Source organism: Mixophyes fleayi, chromosome 6 (assembly GCF_038048845.1).
Source record: "Mixophyes fleayi isolate aMixFle1 chromosome 6, aMixFle1.hap1, whole genome shotgun sequence".
In the NCBI taxonomy this organism is placed as follows: Eukaryota; Metazoa; Chordata; class Amphibia; order Anura; family Limnodynastidae; genus Mixophyes; species Mixophyes fleayi.
The window spans coordinates 152,555,027-152,576,237 of record NC_134407.1 but is presented as its reverse complement, the minus strand read 5'-3'; the positions used below and the strand labels follow the sequence as shown (position 1 = coordinate 152,576,237).

At 38.9% G+C, this 21,211-nt stretch overlaps 1 protein-coding gene across 1 annotated transcript in view; it reads right to left on the bottom strand.

Moving 5' to 3' along the window:
• Positions 1 to 21,211, bottom strand: part of LOC142095363 (piezo-type mechanosensitive ion channel component 2-like) — a gene marked incomplete at its 5' end in the record, with an annotated part of 107,657 nt that overhangs the window by 40,672 nt on the left and 45,774 nt on the right. The window contains 12 exons of the mRNA XM_075178314.1: positions 175 to 363; positions 3,324 to 3,582; positions 5,011 to 5,235; positions 5,712 to 5,837; positions 6,025 to 6,218; positions 6,349 to 6,515; positions 6,596 to 6,664; positions 10,307 to 10,421; positions 17,926 to 18,038; positions 19,436 to 19,504; positions 20,366 to 20,475; positions 21,019 to 21,108. Coding sequence (XP_075034415.1) covers positions 175 to 363; positions 3,324 to 3,582; positions 5,011 to 5,235; positions 5,712 to 5,837; positions 6,025 to 6,218; positions 6,349 to 6,515; positions 6,596 to 6,664; positions 10,307 to 10,421; positions 17,926 to 18,038; positions 19,436 to 19,504; positions 20,366 to 20,475; positions 21,019 to 21,108 — 1,726 coding nt within the window. The remainder of the gene's footprint in view (positions 1 to 174; positions 364 to 3,323; positions 3,583 to 5,010; positions 5,236 to 5,711; positions 5,838 to 6,024; positions 6,219 to 6,348; positions 6,516 to 6,595; positions 6,665 to 10,306; positions 10,422 to 17,925; positions 18,039 to 19,435; positions 19,505 to 20,365; positions 20,476 to 21,018; positions 21,109 to 21,211) is intronic.

The window sequence follows — 21,211 nt, the reverse complement described above, 5'->3', positions numbered from 1 at the left end:
ACAGCAAAAGTAGGCAACCTGCTGCTCTTCAACTATTGTGGCATTAGAAGACTCAGCATTCAATGCCAGCCTTTAGAGTTTCACAATAGATGGAGCCACTGATTACCCAAGCCTGATTTATATTATGCAATGCCTCTTTTCCTGGTAGGACAGCCTTTAATCTGCTAAACTTACTTTCTGGATGGACCTGTGTAAAAACAGAGCAAGAAGCTGGATTAGGTCAAAGTGTACATAGCCATCTTTCTTTTCAATGCCGATTATGTTGGGAAGCCGGAATGGCTTATCAGCATGCATACTGCGATACACTGTGGATGTCCATGGAAAGAAGCCAAACTGGAACGAATACTTCAGGACAACGGTAATCTAGTTATTAGAAAGATATCAGAGAGGAAAAAATATATATTTTTAGTGAACTGGGAAAAAAATTAAGCAGATAGAAAGCAAAAAAGAGAAACGGTTATAGAGAAGTAAGAAGACAAAATGGCATTGCCCAGGCAGATTATTCCATGCAAAATGGATGTATTACACACTATGTTCTATATAAAGAATTTGCATAGAGCACTCAATATGGTTATAGCAAGTTAGGCTAAAAGAATCTTGGCGAGCCACCTCGTCATCCCCACAAACTGCCTTAAAACTTGTCCCAAAGATGTTGAAGGAATATAGAAGTGATAATGCAAATAGATTAGTTAAAAAGTTAGAAATATGCAGTTACAATGGTGAAGAAAATAGCTTGTAGAAGTTTGGAGATGGTGAATTATGTTAAATTGACTGTTGAGGTAATCCCACAGTGTGTAAAATAGTGAGTAAAAAAGTGCATCTAGAATCAATATTAGGAGTATTGAAATAATAGGAATAATTGAAATAACCAAATAAGTGAGAATAATTATGTAAATATAGAAGAGGGAATTGCTATACACACAAATGTAAAATTGGCATAAAATATTTTTATATTACAAATTATATAAAAACAGAACAAAACAAAAATGGTTAAACTATAAACAAGAAATAATAGGATTGTATATTTAAAGCCACCATTAATGGGAGAGAAGACATCCTTATAAACAACCACCTGGAGATCCTGCCTACCAAAGATGGCCTCTGCAGAGACAGAAATACTCACTTTGTAAAATATCAGGTATGATGTGGGGACAACCAAGTGGTCCTTTTGCAAACCTGGTCTCAAGACCTTAGAAGACTGCCCCTTGTGAGTGTGCTGCCAGCCCAGAGCTAAATGGTACACCCATCACAGAATCGGACAGCAGGATTTTTAGTGGGAGGCTTTTCAAAAACTGTAACCTCAGAGGGCAGAAACCCTCACCTTGAGTGAACTCTGAAGCAATAAAGAAGGAAAATTATGTTCCTCATACTAGGTAGGATTTCCAAACACTATAATAAATACAAGAAAAGGAACACTTCCGTGCCTTCAACATGATGTGAATTATGGCGTCGACAAGGCCCTTTACCTATGGAATAATAGCTTTAAGAGCTATGTTAATAAAGCAAGTACTTTTAGGCCCTATCGAAAGAAGGTCCATCTAAAAAGTGAGACACTGTTTGAGAAATCAACCAGACCTGTGTACCAGAACCATCTGTGCCAATCAGGGGTGATGGACAGTACCAGCACTTTTCTTGTTCTTGTCAAAGAGGGGGACATAGTTACTATGCTAACAGATCTATTCCCCAGATCTGCACAAGGTTCCAAAAGAGTTTGGGGTGGAGGGACTATACTCCCAGCTGTCCACTTCCAAATTCAAGTTGTTTAGATGGTGTGAACAAAATGCTCAAGCCACTGCAGAATGGGAGATACTTGTCTGGGAGATGCAGGTACCCTCATAATGGTTCTGATATGCATCTGAAGTGCCCCAGCAATGTACTGTTGCCCAGGTCCAGATAAGTATAAGAAAACTGTCCACCATTCTAGGAAACTAGCACATGCAGTGACTACCTACACACTGCCATCCCATGGGAGATTCACCCACAACCTCAAGGAGTAACTTAATGTATGAGATAGACAAAGGGGACTATCGGGACGCAGAACTGCATATTAAATAAAGTGCATGTGAGATGAGAGGATGAATTTAGAGTAAAGGAAGTGACTTTAAATCAAAATTTCCGTAATAGCAATACCAAAGCACATTTGCAGGTAGCATGTATGTTTGGTGTGCCATGGTTGGGATTTGGACCACTGGACACTTTAGGTGGTCCTGCATTGTCTAAAGTACTACAGAGTGTTGTTTTAGGAAAAACCAAGGGGATCAGGGCATGAAAGTAAAGTTATAGGAGATAGGAGTAGTTTTAGGGAATATAAAAAGTGGATGTGGTCACTGTTTGTAGATTTGGGTACAAGTGTGGGGCATAAGATGAGGTCAGGCTAAAGTAAAGCATGTTGTGGTAGAAGAGCAGGAGGACTGGAAACAGGGAATACTACAGATGGAGCAGAAGTGCAACAAAATCTAGAGAATGTCTATCACAGTAGGTGGAAGATAAAGTTCACAGGAATATTCCAAAGAAGGAATTAAAAGAAGTTTTGTGGCAGAAGAAACTGGGGTTATCAATCAGAATGTTGAAATCACCTAGTATGAGAGTAGATAGGCCAAAAGATAGGAAATAAATGAGCCAGGCAGCAAAATTGTCAAGGAACTTAGAAACTAAACCCATTGATGAAAAATGACAGCAACACAAAAGTGGAGCTCAGAGAAAATATAGCTAGTGTGGACTTCAAAGTAAGAGAAGGAGAGAACAGTCCCAGGTCTATGACTGAGAAGGTGTAACATGGAGAAATTATGATGACTATTCTGTCCCCTTGTCAGTCTCCAGGTTTGAAAGTGTGGATGAGGGGGAGTCCCCTGTAGAAGAGAGCTGCAGATAACGTAGTGTCAGAACCATGTTGAAGCAGTAAAGATGTGAAGAGATTAGGAAACAGAGCAGAGTGAATACAAATAGTAATGAGAACATAGTATATGGTAACAAAAAGGTGAGATGGGGTAACTAAAGGAAAATAAATGGAAGAGGAGAAAAATTATTACCAGAATATAAAGAGCTTGTGAAAGAGAACATAGGAGAGGACATTTCAATTAGTAGAAAAATATTCAGAGACTTGTGCAATGATTCATTAAGAGAGGAGAAACATCAGGAAAATCTGGTATTAGAAAGAGCAAAGGCCCTTTAGCGAAGGGGTGACACTGAGAACTACATAGACTATAACTAGCAGAAACATATGCAAAGAATGTATTACATAATGTAATATCAAATCCTAATCTATTTCATCCACTAAAAATCACATTGGGTATTTACTTATATGAGTTTTCGAGAGCACATACCTCAGTATAGATTATGGCAGTCATCCAAAAGCGTTTAGTAGGCCTAGGTACAGACAACATGGCCCAGAGGAAGATGAGGATGGGTAGGATCAAGGAGAGGATGGATGCAGACACCATGTGATTGAGAATGATGACAAAGTAACAAAGCATTTCAGATTTGGACACAATGGTGTTATAGAGGGCGAAGCCAAGTCGCAGAGGGCGTGGGAGAGTCTGATAAAACTTATCTGACTCATCCAGCTCCTCATCATAATACATCCTGTGGAATAGAAAAGAGCAGAACTGACTTTGATTGCAAACACTGAACAATTTAGTTATAGGCACAAGAGCTGCTTAAGGGCTAGAGTGATAGAAACAATGCTCTTTTTTTTAAATATCTGCTACTATGACACATAGAAATACTGGGTGAAGGCTACTAAACACACACCTATATAACATATCAATAAAAAAAATCATAGTAATATAACATGTACCAGATGTACCCTTAGCAGTCATATACATATTAGTTAAATTGCCATCATAATTATTCTACCATGTAACATTAGCAATCATAAATTCAACTTAACGTACAATACATCCAATACTGTATTAGGCTAGTTACCCACTGGCATTTAAAGAATACATCTGACTTGTTTTTAATGCAAGTGCAAAGCATACAAACACATGTAATATTATAACCTATTCTATGTGTTCATATCCAATTGTGTTCATTGTTGCACCTGCATGTGTTTCCCTTGCAGTGCATTTGTTTGGATGCTGCTTGCTCAATTTAAGTTCATTCAAAGCATGACGCTGCACTTAAAAAATTCCTTTCATATATGGAAGTGCATTGTGTACATAACCACCAAGGACTAACACAAGCGGTTTAACCAGCGATGTGCTGTATATTTCCAATTCATGTTAATGGCCCTTTCACTCCAATGGAGTTGTCCACTACATTTAGGAACTCCCAATGAATCGCCCAATGACATAAATGGAGCTCTCCAGGATTGTTAATTTGTTTTTCCCATATAAATAGAATCAGTTCATCTCTGTTAATGCGTCATCAAAGCAGGCAGTCTCTAGAACTCCCCTTACCGCCAGTTAATCTCATTGTAACTAGTGTGGGAAACCACTTGTGATTGGCTGGAGGGGCTTAGACACATTTGGGTCAATTGAGTTTGTTGTCATTTTAAATGTGAAACAACAGTTTGTGTCCTCTCTTTGTAGTTTTATTTTTGTTTCCCATGGATTACAATAAATGATTTGCAAGTGTATTACAATAAAAATACCCATTGCATTATAATAAGATGATCACCTTGAAATTCAAGTGGGTTTTGGAAGTTTGTATTACAAAAATATTTTAACAATTCTGCCTGTGTTTTATTTACATGTCATTACTATTTTAGAATAATGCAACAATGTCTTATGCAATAGGATCAATATGTATTCAATCTGCTCCATTGTATTACTTATTGCTTTAATTACATTTGAAAGGTAAATAGAACATGGAAGCCCTGTATAGCAATAATGTTTTTTTGCTCTTATTACCGATGGTTTATTTCTAAAAAAAAAAAATACATGGCAAATTCAGAAACAAAAATAAGATTTTAAAAATGCTATCTAAGAATATATCATATTTCAGCATATTTTAAATATATTTTAGTTACTTTCTTTCAAGAATTAAATTATTCAGTAACTGTCTTACTTGTTGAGTAGTAGTTCACTAGCAGTTAACAACTGTGGGACATCTGCAAGTGGCCGGCTGCTCTCATCTACCTCAGCTTCAGATGACTGCAGTTCTTCTTTAAGAACAACTGTGCTATAAGAAGGTGGGATATCCGTTCTTGTCTGTTCTGTCATTTCTTCGTCCCCATCATAGTCCTCGTCTTTCTGATCCTGTGCTGATCGATCGTCTTCATGCTGGTCATGACTACAAGTGGTCACGTTTACATGAAAAGTGTGCATTGAAAAATTAGAAAACTTAGAACATATGATATCACCCTGACATCACCAAACATACAAACTTTGCAACTTTATTCCCCGGCAAAAAAAAACCTTGCAGCCGCCTGGCCATTTGAGTAAAACTGAAATTCTTTTTTTTTAAAAAAATATACATAAGTTAAAGCCAGGGTAATTACAATTACACACCTAGGGGTATGTATGTACTTATGATGAGGCAGGCTGGCAGTGTTTCAGTCAGCATATTCATCTTGCAGCAAAAACTTGAATTGGTGTTTTTTTTTCTGTGTCAGCTATGTGTTTTCTTTCCTTTGCTAGTGTAGAATGCTGTCGTCCCTTTCGTTACCAGTATGCCAGTTGTGTGGCTGCCTTCTATATCAGTGTGTCAGTAAAGTGGGGGTCTCCAGGGATCAGCACCTTCATAAGTGCAGATTCTTCTATATTTACCTTGAATCTAAACTATCAAGAGAAGTTGAATCAAAAGCCAGCATGCGTCGTGGTTTCCGACTTTTTGGGGTCTCCCCAGGGCCAGGAGGGTCTTCATAGGACAAAACCATATCCTCTGTGGCGCAGCTGTCAATACAAACATTATGATATCATGGTTTGTTATATAATCCATCTCCTCTTTCACTTAAACATATGTATCCCCATGCACCAATATCAGACAATGATACAATAAATACTACACATCATAAGCCAATTTGTATGTTTAGGACAAATGTCTGAGCTATATGGCCATCCAGGGGTCTCTAGTCTTTACCTTGAGATAAAGCTGTCCTGAGACTGCTGTGACTCCACACTGAGCATCTTACAGATTTCCAACCTCTTTAACTGCATTTTTTCTTCTGTAAACCCATTGTGGTCTTCATTTTCCTCACTGGATAAGGTCTGAGTTCGTGATAACTGCTTGGTCTTGTAATATTCTGTTATAGTTTCTTGTGAGGCTTCTTTACCCTGAAAACAACACTTTATTTTTAGTCAAAGTTGAATATATGCTATTGCTACTTAGTGCAACTATTGTACAGTGCCCCCCACAAATACTCAAGCAATAAACATTTCTTTAAAAAAGCTCCCAAAAATGTACCTTGTCCAGGTTCCTCTGCAACATGCAGCGCTCCATCCTCAGGACAGTGGCGATGTCTACACTGTCTTTGCAGAAAGCGTTGAGCGTTTCAATGATGTCATCTGAGAGCGCTTGGATGAAAACCCAGGAGAACTTGACGATGTTGATGATCCTCTGAACAATGTTCTCTGCCACATGGGAACACATGAAGTGTGAGCCAGTGATGGTTGTGTAAAAATAATGTGCAATATACAGTAATATAGCTTACCAGGTCCATCTGCATTATCCTCCTGACTCTCTGTCTCTGGTTGATCTTCTGGTGTTTCCTCAGACTTCCCTTCAGTTGACAACAGAAGAAAATTGCTTGAGAATGAACATGATTGTACGCAAATAGTATTGAAAATTGGCGTGTAAAAATTGCAAAAATTGCAAAAGTTTGCAGAGAAACTTAACGTAGATATGAGCAATATCTTCAAGTCTTTTTTTATTTACTTACTTAATGCAAGTTTTATGTGTTAGGAGGTAGGAGGTGGGGGTGATGAGTTTTGTGGAGAAGGGTGGGTAGGTCATCACATATAGGGCATATCAGCTATTAAAAGAATTACAGGAACAAGGGTTAGAGAAGGACACAACTTGAAGTATTGCTAGGTGGTGAAATGTTGAAGAGGTCGTTCATATATCACTCTGGGGGATAGATAGGAGTTTACTACAAATATATCCAGGGGGCTAGATCTGGTAGAATTTATCTTCTTTATCATGCAGGTAGTATGTAATCTTATTTATTAGGCTATAAACCAAATATAGGATTTTAATGAAGAGATGTGGTGAGGCTGATTCTACAATTTGGCAGTTAGGTGTCGGAGAGAATACGAGAGGCTAGCTTGCTTAGTGATTGTCCGCATCTTGGAGAGGTTGACAGATGAGAAAGGACCATGGAACTTTTTGGACTGGACACGAAAAGCAGCGAGGAATATAAGGTCCTGACTTTATTCCAAAGAGAATATATCTTTGGGCAGGATCACCAGCTGTGAATGAACATTTCTGCTTGACCACAACGTCGCCAGCAGTAGAGGAGGTTAAAGGGTATATATTAGCAAGTTTGTCTGGAGAGAGATACCATCTAAAATAGACCTTATAAGCATTCTAATCATAGTAGAGATCCAGCTAGAGGCCATCTGTGCCCTGATAGTTTTAAAATAGTCCTCCTCCAGAGGAAGCCCTAGGTCTCTATCTAACTCCTGAATAAAACCTTTTTATAGTACAGCATCTTGTATTATAACAAAATATAAAAATCAAAAGCAGTCACACTCTCACAATTTAATATGCTCAGAGATAAGATGACATATAGGAGATATTTAGGGTCCCAGACCCTCCAATCCAGAGTGATCTGCTTCCAAATTCCTTCATGCTTTACTATTGCAGTTACCTGGCTCCATTAATTAACTGACATGAATGGTGTTTTAAAGCATCAATTCATTATTTCAGTCCAGATTACTGCTATAGGGAAACGTGGAAAGTTTTCCTAAAAGGTGTTAGTGATCTGGAGTCCTTTCACTGCTCCCATTGGAATCATTATTTTATGGTAATGTGCTAGGGATGAGAGGGATGGAGGTCCCTAAATGGGTGATTCCACATTAGGTGGATTTAAAATCCCCTCATTCCACTACTACTTTGATCAGGGTACTTCCCTTGGGAACCTTACTTTCCTTTGCCGTTTGTTCAATTCATCTTATTCATTGTCCATATAGTTTCTGAAGACTACTGCTGGCCAATCTCAGTAATAATTTCTAAGAATTGGAGTAAGAGATGGATCCTTTGCAAGGCCAGAAATGACAGTGTGGAACTGACTCCAACCCGGAGTCAGCTATCCTTTCTAGCCCTGTATTGGATGACTTGGCTCCCAGAGATGATTCCAGAGGCTAGCCAGTGCAGGACACCGGTAAGAACTGGGATCCAGATGAAGTGAACACATTGCAGGGGTCTTATCATATTAGACGGATGTAGCAGAGGATTTATAATCACTAAAAGGAGTTCACCTTTCTTTGTACACTTTATTTTCCTAAATAATACTTAATAGACTCAAAAGGTTTACATTTTTAAACATAAGTCCTAAATTGCTTAAATATACTATGTAGAAGGGTGTATTGAACACTATTTGCAGCTGAGGATTCTTTCCTACAGAGTGATTGTGCGTAGTCTTCTATATACATCAGGCTCCCTCCTCTGCATTATCATCTAATGTCAGCTGGACCGTTGATTTATCAACCACTAAGGTCGGACAGATGAAGTGGTGGCGGGAGGCAAATGTATACAGAGGGACTACACTCCCCATACCAAAAAAGTCTTTAGATAGAGGTAACATTAGGAAGATGCTGCTGGAAAGTTTATCTAGCCAACTAAACAAGCTAGACAAAGACTAGGCAAACGAGTTAGGCAAAAATAAAAATAATGTATTACTTAGGAAAACAAAGAAACAAAGACTTATCCTTTAATAGCTTCAAAAAAAAAAAACCTTTAAAGGGTTTTAATGCAAAACATACAGTATGTTTGCTTGGTTTTAATGGTAGTAAAGAAGACGTTTAGGGTTTCTTTTTTGTAATCGTTATAAAAATATTTTACAATGCGTAGTGATTTCACTAGTGGACAACAGTTTTCTCCATCACACTGAAAGTGGCATTCTGTCTTAATGTTTTAATCATATTTACTTAATATAAATTTACCCTCATGCATTTTAAAAATGTTTTGTTTTAATAAGTAATCTGTGAAACCAACAGGTTAATAGCATACTGTACATTGTTGAATATAGTGCAGCCTTTATGTTCTGCTATAGTGTAATACACTATGTGCTTATTTAGTTTTCACATAAAATTGCATTATATATTACTGATTGTTATCTCTTCAGCATGCTGGAAATATCGAAACTGACACAAAGCAAAATAAAGCATATACTTGTCAGAAAGTGTTTGTGTATGGGTTCACTGTTGTACATTCTTTTTCTATCAGCATTAGGTAGAGTAATAGAATTTATGTTGAAAGTATAAAATAAATGATTGTAGACTTCATTCAAAGCTAAAATATGCCTTGAACATAGACGCAAAAATAAGCCTGCATACGTGCATGTTTACATCTGTAATTTGTTTGCATATTTCTCATGATACATTGAACTTAAAATCTTGTGTATACATGTGTTCATAACAAATATACGCTATCATTATCAACTTTTTATCAAGTTTACTTACCATAATACTGGGATGCTGGGGTGACAAAGTTATACTCCAGGACTCCCTTTTTTTCCCATTACCCTAGTACCCACAGCCCAGGGGGTCCTGGATGAGCTCTAGCACTTTTAAGTACTTGGTTTGTAGTCTTCCCACAGAATTTTAAGCCCTACAATGACCAGTCTACGTGTGATTCCCACAATAACAGGGGGACACCAGACTGTGGCTTTCCCTGTTATAGGTGACCCCAAGCTCACTGCACCCTTGATTTACTGGAAACTAGCTCAGGTAGCATAGTGTTGGTTATGCCTGTATTGGAAAACTAACATATTTAAAGGTGCTTTAAACTGTAAATGGGATGCAACACTATGGGGTGTGCATGCTCTTACTGTACTGCACATGCAAGTAAACACCCCTGATCCACCTCTCCCGGCACACAGGTGCTAGATATACTTAATTTTAAATACGAACACAAGATTTGGCACTGCGGCAAAACCTATTTTTATATCACCAAATAAATTTAAATACAACTCGAGATGAGGCCTATGGGTATATTTTCTAAACTGAGGTTCCAATGAACCGACGATTCTTGTTGCTTTCCGGTCATTTTTGTTTTAAACAATAATTTTAATATGGCCATTTTAAAGAAAATGTCTGGAAAGCTCAGTCGGCGGTTCGTCGGAACCAGTTTAATAAATATACCCCGTAGTGTGTACAAACCTTTCCATTAGGAATTCCTTAATACTGAGACAACAATGTACCTTCTGGCTGTTGTTTCTCCATCTCTTTGCGGATCTGCTCTCGGATGGTAATCTCATCGTTCTTCCGTAGTTTCAATGCAGATTTAGAACTTATGGTCCATGCCTCGTATGCTAGCTGGAAAGAATTACAATACAATTTAATTATTATCTTTCACTTGTTTCAGATTTGATTTTAACTGTAATGGGAAAATGACTCAAGAGCAAAGTCCCCTGACATTATCATCTTGCTTCTCTGCAGTTCTTGTTTCTAAAATACTGCTTCTACATCACTGTATAATAGAGAAAAGTAACTCTAAGAGCTAGATTTACCAAACTGCGGGTTTGAAAAAGTGGAGATGTTGCCTATAGCAACCAATTCGATTCTAGTTATCACTTATTTAGTACATTTTACAAAATTTTACAAAATGACAGCTGGAATCTGATTGGTTGCTATAGGCAACATCTCACATTTTTTCAAACCTGCAGTTTAGTAAATATACCCCCTGGTCTCAACTTCTTGCTGTTACTGTTCTTTATTTTCTTTAATTTTGCATATTTACATTTTTTAGGTCCTGAATAATGTATTTGTCCATTGGCTTGTGTTTAAATGCAAGTTTACAACTCAAAACTTTCAATTTACCAATACTGGTTGCAACCATATATGTTGTATATTGGAATAAACTGGAATACATTCTTACTAAACCATAAAAAGAATAATTATTACTGTTAATTTTATTTCCTTGAAAAACTCCATGGCAGCCATAACTTATAAATGAAAAGCAATATATGAAAAGGGTGGATTAACATAATCAACAGTGATAGAGCCATTACAGCAACAATTTTTTTTAAAAATTTTTTGAATCACTATTTGAAGGTTTTTCCTTCGAAACTGTGCTTCAGTAGAAGATGTTGTCGCCTCCACTCTTATAGAATGTGCCTTTATTACTCCTAGCACATCACATTACACTTGTAAGCCTACACAATGACTTCTTTGACTCATTTGCAAGGGTATAGTTAGATAGAGCACATCCTTTACAGTGTCTTGTAGGCAGAACAAAGAGTTGATCAGTCTTTAAAAATTAAAATTGTATTGACAACACCAAGTGTACGTAACTGTTGTTCTGTATTGTTAGTTGGTTGTTGATAGAGGGAAGGAAATATATATATATATATATATATATATATATATATATATATATATATAATTTCATGATTGATATGAAAATTAGAAACTAATTTATGTAGAAAAGTAGAATTGTTTGGCAGTACCACTGTCCATATATATGTTTGGAAAATATTCCTTACACCTTAGAGGATGTTGTTCTCCCACTCGACCCACTCAATGGGCGGATGTGATTGCTACCAAAAATACCACTTTAAATGTCAGCCATTTGAGGAATACTTCTTACAGAAAATGTATCAAGGCTCCCAGCGTTTTAAAATCGCGGAAAATCGTAGGTGATAACCCGCGATTTTAGTTCCCAAGTCGCCATATGTATTATACTGCGATTTTTACTCTGATCTTAAAAATTGCTGGTCATCTCTGGCGATTTGCTGCGATGTCAAATACTCCCGTGGTTAGCTAACTCTCCTGTATTTCCTAACTGCGTGATTTGTAAACACATAACTGTTACACTGTTTACCTATACAGCCAGAGGTCCAGCAGCTGTCAGATGTTTACAAATAGCTAAAAGTTTAAGAAAAAAAATGTGTGGGGTCCCTCCGTCCAACCACTATTAATCCTAGTGTTGCCAGCCTATTGCTGGTTGCGTGAAAATCGGGGAAAAATTTGCGTGGGGTCCCCCAGATTTTCACATAACCAGCACTAGGCAAATCAGCCTGGGGTGGGTGGCACTATAGCAGGGGGACACACGGCAAGGGTCCCCCTGCCATAGTGACAACCAACCACAGGCTGTTCAGTGCTGGGCTGGATTCCCTAGCACTAGGGCTCTTCCTACACGCCTGGGCGGTGGGTGTAGGGTAACAACGGTGAAAATTAAGTTAAAAAAACAAACAGATGCCATTTTGTTTTGTGGAACTACAAGTCCCAGCCAGCCCGGGCTGCCATAAACAGTGTTGGCATGCTGATGCTTGTATAACTACAAGCACCAGCATACCCATGGCAGCCAGGGCATGCTGGCACTTGGAGAACCTCAAGTGCCAACATGCCCTGACACCCATGACTGGCTGCGACCTATACTACCACAAAATAAAATGTGTACAAAACCACTACACCCTCATTCAAACTACATACATTTATTAAAAATAATAAAACCCCAATAAATACAGTAAACACCCTCATTCATACCACATATATTTATTAAAAATAAGAGAACCCCAATATATGAACTAATCAGATTTCTTCTTCTTTTGTCAGCAGCTTTTAATCCAAAAATGCTTGTAAACCATGTCCCAATTTGTAATTACAATAGTCACTGCTTGAAATGTCCACAATAGATTATAATTCCAAATGTCCTTCTTGAAAAGTCCAAAATAAATTGTAATTCCAAATGTCCCTGCTTGTAAATATCTTCTGTTCTTCTTGGCCAGATAGGCCCCCTTGTTGCTTGCAGTCTTCTTATCTTCAACCCATGAGGGGCCCCATATTTGTAATCCAATTCGGAACATGATTGGTTAGAAAAATAAAAAAGAGGACACACGACGCAGGAACAGCTTGTATAGTGTGCAAGCTCCGATACACAATTAACTTAGCACAGCCGCGAGGTCTATTTATAGTATAAGGGGTTTCCCATGACAGCGTGGGAAAATCCCTTATACTATCAACTTCATTGTTGTTCACCTTTATTTTCGCCTTAGACCTCGTTCATCTGGATCGGAGCTTCAAAGGGTTTGCATCATTATATCTCTTCTACAGGGTGGTCCTGGCCATTTAGTCTTGCTCTCGCGAGTCCTCCATTACAGTTCCGCTTGGGCCTTTCCGAACAAATAAAAGACTCTCTGGTACAATATCCAATACCAGCTACACTTGAGAATCTAATGCTTATTGATCAAAATTGACCGCAGATTTAAAGAAAGAAAACCTGAGAGGGATACAACTGTTTCCTCATGCTCTCTTCTAACTCCTTTTGCTGCACCACTTGAAGCCACTGAGCCCATGCAGCTAGGTGCTTATCGCCTCAGTTCGGAAGAAAAAATAAGGAGACGTACTTTAGGCCTTAGTCTATATTGTGGCAACAGGGGCAATCTCCTCCGAAGCTATCCCAACAAGTTGGAAAAAGAAAAGGTCTAGAGAACGTGGAAGAGGTTTGTCTAGGTCTGCAGATAATATCTTCCAAGAATGCACTCCTGGCTTCAACGGTGATTTCCTTTGGTGCACATTCTACTTATGTCTCTGCTTTCCTAGACAGTAGTGCTGTTGGGAATTTTCTGGATCTTGACTTCAGCCGTTCCTTGAGGATTCCTGACATTAAGTTCAAGTCGCCCATCACAGTCTGTGCCTGGATGGTGGTCCTCTCCCGGGCGGAAAGATATGTTCACAGACACCTCTGTTGCAGCTCACCATGGGACTACATTCTGAGACCTTGTCGTTCAATCTTATTAATTGTCCTTCTGTTCCTGTAATCCTGGGACATCCCTGGCTGCAGCTCCACAGTCCAGTTATCGATTGGAATAAAGGGGACATCATTCACTGGAGTCCTTCTTGCTCCTCATCTTGCTTACCTTTGTCGGTCAGATTGCTCCAGGTCCCGCTAGATCAGTTGCCTCTACCCAACCATGAATTTCGGGATGTATTCTCCAAACAGGTAGCTCACACATTACCTCCCCATCACAATTGACCTAGTTCCCGGCTCTAAGCTCTCTAAAGGAAGATTATAATCTCTCGGTACTGGAAATGCAAGCCATGGAGCATTATATTAAAGAGAATCTTAAAAAGGGCTTTATTAGGCCTTCTAAGTCCCATTTAAGAGCCGTGTTCTTCTTTATGTCCAAGTAGGACGGGACTCTTTGACCCTGCATAGACTTCTGTGGGTTGAGTAAAATCACCATTAAAATACCTACGCGCTTCCGCTCATATCAGTCCTCTTCGATCAGCTCAGAGGTGCTTCAGTGTTTATCAAGATTGAATTACGTGGAGCATATAACCTTATATGTATCAGAGACAGGGATGAATGTAAAACCACATTCAACACCCACTCAGGTCACTATGAGTATTTGGTCATGCCTTTTGGTCTATGCAACGCTCCTGCTGTCTTTCAGGACCTAATCAATGATGTTCTTAGAGAATTCTTAGGCCACTTTGTTGTGGTATACCTGGATGACATCCTGATTTTTTCTCCGTCCATGTACCAGCACAGCCTTCATGTGAAACAGGTCCTCTTTAAACTTCGGGAGCATCAGCTGTTCACCAAGTTAGAGAAGTGTGAATTTGAGGACCGTAAGGTCTCAATTCTCGGGAATATTATCTCCCCAGATAATATTAATGGATGCCACCAACTAATCTGAAGGTCATCCAAAGATTTCTGGGCTTCGCAAATTATTATCAGATATTCATCCATTCCTTCTCAGACCTTGTAGCTCCTCTTACTGCTTTAACCCGTAAAGCAGGTGCGGGCTGGCAGGCTTCAGCACGGGGGGCGCACAGGCGGCCGCATCACGTGTCACGCGATGTGGCCGCATCATGTGATGCGGCTGCCTGTGCGCTGACGCAGCCGCATCGCGTGACAAGTGATGCGGCCGCAGGTAAAATTAAGCAATTACTGCATCCACGGGGGGCGCGGGGGGGGGGGGGGGGGGCGGCCGGCTGGCCCGAACAGCTGTTAGACTGAGCAGCCCGGGGCCCGCTGCCCCCCTGTCCCCCGGTCCAGCCCGCCCCTGCCTTAAAGTCTCATGTCTCATTGCTAGATGACCAAACAAGCACAATTAGAGAACCCAGGGATCATGTAACATAAATCTTTCTTAGTAGAAAAAAGTATCTTGCACAGGTGCACTTTTTCCTTTGTTCAGGAGGCTGAGCTGTGGGTTATTTGTGTTGAGGTATACAGTCTACACATAAAGTCCCATCATAATCCTCATCTAAATATGTATCACACGCTGCACACACATGAAAATGGGATTAGCAGGTCTTTTTTCCTTCAGCAGGCTTTGAAAGGGTTTGAGAAGGAAATATGTAACGGGGTGGATGGTGGGAAACCCAAAAGAAGTGTAAGGAAGGATTTTACAGGCCTTGTGGTATGGTAGAAAGGCAAAGGTCCTCCAGTAGTTTTGGAATGAAACAAGGAACACAGGGCTAAAATTGGAGCGGTAGTGTAGGGAAGTAATACCACAATACCATAAAAATATCTAGCGGGACCTGGAGCAATCTGACTGACATATAAAATGTTATTCAACATGTCACAAAATAAATAACATTTTAGGAAACTTTTTTCAATAATAGGAGCAGTATACAAACATAAATCACTACAATACTTAGATCACTGATTAAATATACCTCACTTTGAAGTTAGACACCATGCTTCAGTGAAATGGGTTTCACTGGATAAATAGTTTGAGAGATAAATAGTGACTAACGGGTTCATTAGACAATTATAGTAAATGCTGCTGCAGCAGATTATCTACACAAATTTATAACAACAGACTTTTAGTGCAATTATATAACATAAATCAGTAGAGATGCAACAAGGATTAATCCAGCATGCTCAGGTTAGAAGATATGACTGTAGAGTCACTTTACAATAGGCACAACCCGCTTGTAAATTGTAATCCACATGTTAAAGCTAAGTTTCCGCTGGACACGTGAAGCTTATTCACTTGTACAAGATGAAATCAGAAATCGACTTGAAGCAAGTGTAACTCCTGAAGTCAGTGTAAGCAACAGTAATTCTGCACAATAAGTGTTAGGAACATAATCTTATTTAAGGATATTACAAATAGTTTCATTCAAATTTAAACAATCAAAAACATGTTGACAAGCACCCCTAAAACTGTTTTACCTGGAATGGGTGTTCTTTGGATTTTTGGAGGTGGATTCAGGCTCTGCGATGTAGAATTTCTGAAGAAAATTCAGTTCCAACAGTTGTATCTCTTCAGCGTTTCCTATGGTTTCATTGTTAATCAGCACACAGTGTGACTCAGAACTGACAACATATATTCGCCAGTGACCAACCGGCGTACTGCTTGGTGCAGAAATGGAGGGCAGTGTCTCCAACCCTGTGTTTGCTATGTAAAAGTAGCAAAGAAAGCATCCCCCAGGGAGCCACCCATGTCTCTGCTTGCACTCTCATAGGTGCATCGCAGGGACCATTCAGACGAAACCAGGAACACGTGAACCACAAAGGCAAATAAAAAGAACACTTTATACACACTTGCTCAGTTCAGAAACAGAAGAAATACACCAAAGGGAAGAAGGAGTCACATTATATGCCTTCTGGGAGGTGGTATATATTGTGTGTGTGTGGGGGGGGGGGGGAGGAGTGTTGTGGCTGGATCACATATGAATAGCTTATTGTATAAATTTATTTCCCTTAGTGGCGTAGTGTGCCAAGGTATATCATTGTAAATGTAATGATTTTTGTATTGGAAATTTATTGATTTCTAATGCAGTAGGCATATGTTGCAGGCAATTTGTTTTTGTAAAAAAATGAGGAAAGAAAATCCCATGCTAATAAAGTTTTTCATATGAGTGACCAACACATATTTTAGCCTGAATACACAGCAGGGGGTTGTTACCTTTTTGTCCTGTGTATCCTGTTCTGTTAGATAGTTTAACTAAATGAATAATGTAACAGCAAGTAATTTAGGAAATCACAGATTGATGTGAACTTTGTTAACTTTAAATTGTGTTAAATCCAAGTTTAGAGAACATATTACATCCTGATGCTAAATACTGAATGTAATATCTCAGACTTTGTGGTGCCAGCTAGGATCAGGGAGCTGGGTTACACCCTGACAACATGTGTGCCAGAAACAGTACATAAAGAGCCCTGTTTGACCTTGTAATGTAGTATACCATTTGTACTTCTGTATGATCACTAGTGCCTCTAACTCGTGTGTAAAGGTCCTTGTCAGGGTCCTTGAGCAATAAACATCACTGTTTGAAGATTCTGCCTGATGCCTATTGCCTGCTGTATCCTGTGACTACCAGATAATTGTTTACACTCTAATCCATTCCTCTGCTGTCATGTGTCATCTCTGTGTCAATGCTCTGCCCACTACCCAGCAGTCCTGAAACATAGTAAACTGTCAGGAGGTACCAGCCAACTCACAGCAAAGAGGCGCTGCAGCAGCTATACCAGCTACCCAGAAGCAAGCAATTTCTAGGTGCCATGAAGGAGCCTAGTGGTGGCAGCGAGATTCTCCTACAATTATTGCGCAGTTGGTATTTGCAGTCGGTGAGTGTCTTGTGGCAAGGAGACATCAGTAGGAGTGGTCAGAGTTGGTTTATGACGGTAAGAAACAAACTCAGATAAACTATGTAAGAACAAATTCCCTTCATCCTTCTTCCCCCAACAGACCTGGTGGTGAAGTAAGCCATCCAGTCACATGTGTATTCTCAGCTGACTAAGGACTTAACCCGTAAATTATGGCAGCCATGGAGTTTTGAAGTTTAAAAAATAAATAACAAATTAAAACCTTATCTCTCTATTTGGTTGTTACTGAATTGTGTCAGAGCTACTATGTACCTGAAACGCTGTTTTCTTTTTAGGAGCCTCCTCTTCTCTCTTCTCTTCACGGGTCTCTTCCTCTTCATCCTCGCTATCTGTATCAAACAAGCTGTAGGTCCCACTACGAACCACTGAAAAACACAGTTATAAGTACATTATTTAACCTTTGGATTTTAAAGTGACAGTATGTCTTTACTGAATATTACAAACGGTTCCACAGATAACACTGGATAAAAGGTGGTTTTGATTATAGCAACTAATCAGATTCTCTAATTTTTCTAGTAGAGTTTCTAGAATGAAAGCAAATGTTGGATTGGTTGCTATGGACTACGCCACATTTACTTCACAGCTTGCTATGGAACAGCTTTCATGAATGTCCAGAAATGTATTTTCTAGAACTCATTTTGATTATTAACCTAGGGACAATCCCATATTTGAGAGAGGAGATTTTGGGCAAACATATTTGACATAAGAAATCCTGCTACTACTTTTTAACTCTCTATTTTTTACATTTTCCCCCCAAAAACTAAAACAAATTACAGCCAATATAATGCAACACATGTATAGTAGAGGGTAAAATAGGGAGAGTGGGGTTTAGGGCACTAGGGGTACTGTACTGGAGCATATTGTTGATTTTACATTTTCCCTCTTCTGATACTGTAGTATGGACTCTACCACTCATGTTATTACTCTACCAATCATCTTATTAAATGCAAATATGCAGAGAGATAAGGTCTTGTGTACAGAAGTACAGAACAACTGACTTATGCCGATAGGTTTACTCAACATTAACCGAAAAATAAACAGTACATAAATGTGGTATAATTGTGATCTACATATTTTTTTACAGTTTCATTATTTTAGATCAAATGATTCAGAATAGCAACCACAGCAACCCATGTGTCTGAAAAGCCTCAAATATAAATCTACCCAAGGGCAAATATTTAGTCCTGTGACCACCTGACCTGACTAGAGAACAAGAACAATAAAACCTATGCATATAATTGACCATTGATAGACTCTGCGGATCCAGCATTGGCACAGAGGACGACAAACTAAATATGACAACAAGCAAATGGTGACCCTTTGCTCACAAAACCATTTCCTCAGTTCTTTCAAGGGTGGAGGTTGTAAGAGATAGAACTGACAGGTCATCTCTTTATGGAAGGGGATTGTCCATAGAAGAATACCAAATCAAGGCAGAAAAGACAGGTTCAACAACAGATGAAGTTACAGAAATTAATTTCAGCATTTAAAGAAAGTCAAGGAAGGAATTACATTACATTTTGAGCCCAGTTTAGACATATTTATGGGGAAGGCAAAGTAGTTTCACTTATCGGTCAATAAAAAGAGGAAGGTGTGGTAAGTTAGAAGCTGACTTTAACAGGTTGGTGATGTCCTCTTTCCAGCCACAAGAATTACATAATTGTGAAACAAGTCAGAGCTATTAACAAATAACATTTTAAAGTCAATGTATGAGCAGTGTGCTAAACCATTTCTCTACTACCCTTCTATCTCTGCCACTTACTTGTTGTGTGGGTTACCCAAGGCTGCCACCATTTCTTTTTTCCGTCTTTTTCTTTTTTTTCACTGCTGTCTGTGAGACAAAACAGATGATAGCACCACACAGAGAAAGGGCATGCTCAAGGAAAGGCCTGGCCAACCTGTGGCTGCCAGCCGATGGCTGGTAGAGTATGCTGGGACTTGTAGTTTCACAACACCTGGAGAATCACAGGTTGGCAAGGCCTGTTCTAGAACATGTATATTATGCATTGACATTGTAAAAAGAACAGCTGTCAAATATTTCTTTTTTAAATTATAGACAACATGTTTTTGTTCTTATCTTTTGCTTTGCACGCTGGCATCTGTTCTCCTTAAGTACACTGGAAATCTTTTTATTCGGTAGACATTATTAATATTATTTTAATAGTCGTTTTATTATTATCTTTCAAAACTGTGTAAGGAGAAAAAGTGATGTATTTTCTTCACGTCTGTCTATCATGTGAAAATTGAAAAATGACTATATTTCTTTCTGTGTAAGCTAAGCAGCCAATGGAAAACCACAAGAGCATCTCTAATTTTGTACCTAAATATCAATTTTAGATAATTTGAAATGATAGTAATATGGTTGCTAAGCAGGCAAGCAGGCATGGATAGTGTGCATAGTACTTCCCATCAGTCAAAAGGTGTTATCTTTCCTGCAAGTTTGTGCAAGCGGTACTCAGTTACATGGTAACAGAGTGTAAATCAATAACTGAAAGGACAATTAGACCATATTTTAAATCTGCTTTTACAAACTAATACAATACAGGAGAAACACTTTAACTTTTTATTTCGGTACTTTAAATTTAAATACTTGATCTATTACCTACAGCACCCCTTTCCAACGGTGCTGCAAATTAAAGGTAACACCATATAAGACTAATAAAGCCGCCAATATCTAAGTGGCATCTGTCACCTTTGTCCTTTGGGGATGGCTCAGAGTTGTCCTCGCTTGCACAGCTTACACTCTCTTTTCTTTCTTCGTCTTCATTTGTTGCCTTCTGTTTGGATTTGATCTGCTCCATCCTGTCAGTTTAAATCAGGCATATACGTATGTCTGCAACTGAAGTGCACCCCTCCACCCACCACTGTATAACTGAAGTATAATTTATCCCATTTAGCCGTACAATTTTAGGCATTTGCAGATTTAGTCTGATTACAATGTCTGTGTTCTCTTACATTAGTAACTACTATTCTTTGCATAGACACACATTGTACTGTATATTATTAATCTACACATAAACTTAACAATACACTGCAAATTAAATAAAGTTTCATATGCAGGTTTTTTTTTTGGGGGGGGGATCATATATAACAGGAACATTGCAGATAAATGCAAATAAATACAAACACACAGGCTACAGTATATTAGGAAACGATGGCAATCAATAGACATTGAGGCTACAGAAAAATCTTGGAGACTATGTCAGTCCTCTAGCCTACAGATGGACAGCCCTCTTCTATCCCTAAATATTGTATTAAGGAATCTAGCCCTAGCCGTAAGACCTGTCTCAGATCTTACATTGCAGGAACAATAAACACAAAATATGTGGAGTTAGGATGACTTACTGTTTCTTCATTGCCTGCGCACACTTCTTTTCTTCTTCTAGACGAACAGCCACCACTTTCTTAATTTTCTCTTCAAACAGCTCTGCTCCTCTAGGTGTTTTAATAATAAAAAATAAAAAAATCAACCTCATCTTCATTTATACCACTTTCATACTGCCGCCCCGGCAATATCCCGGGTAGTTAACCCGGGATA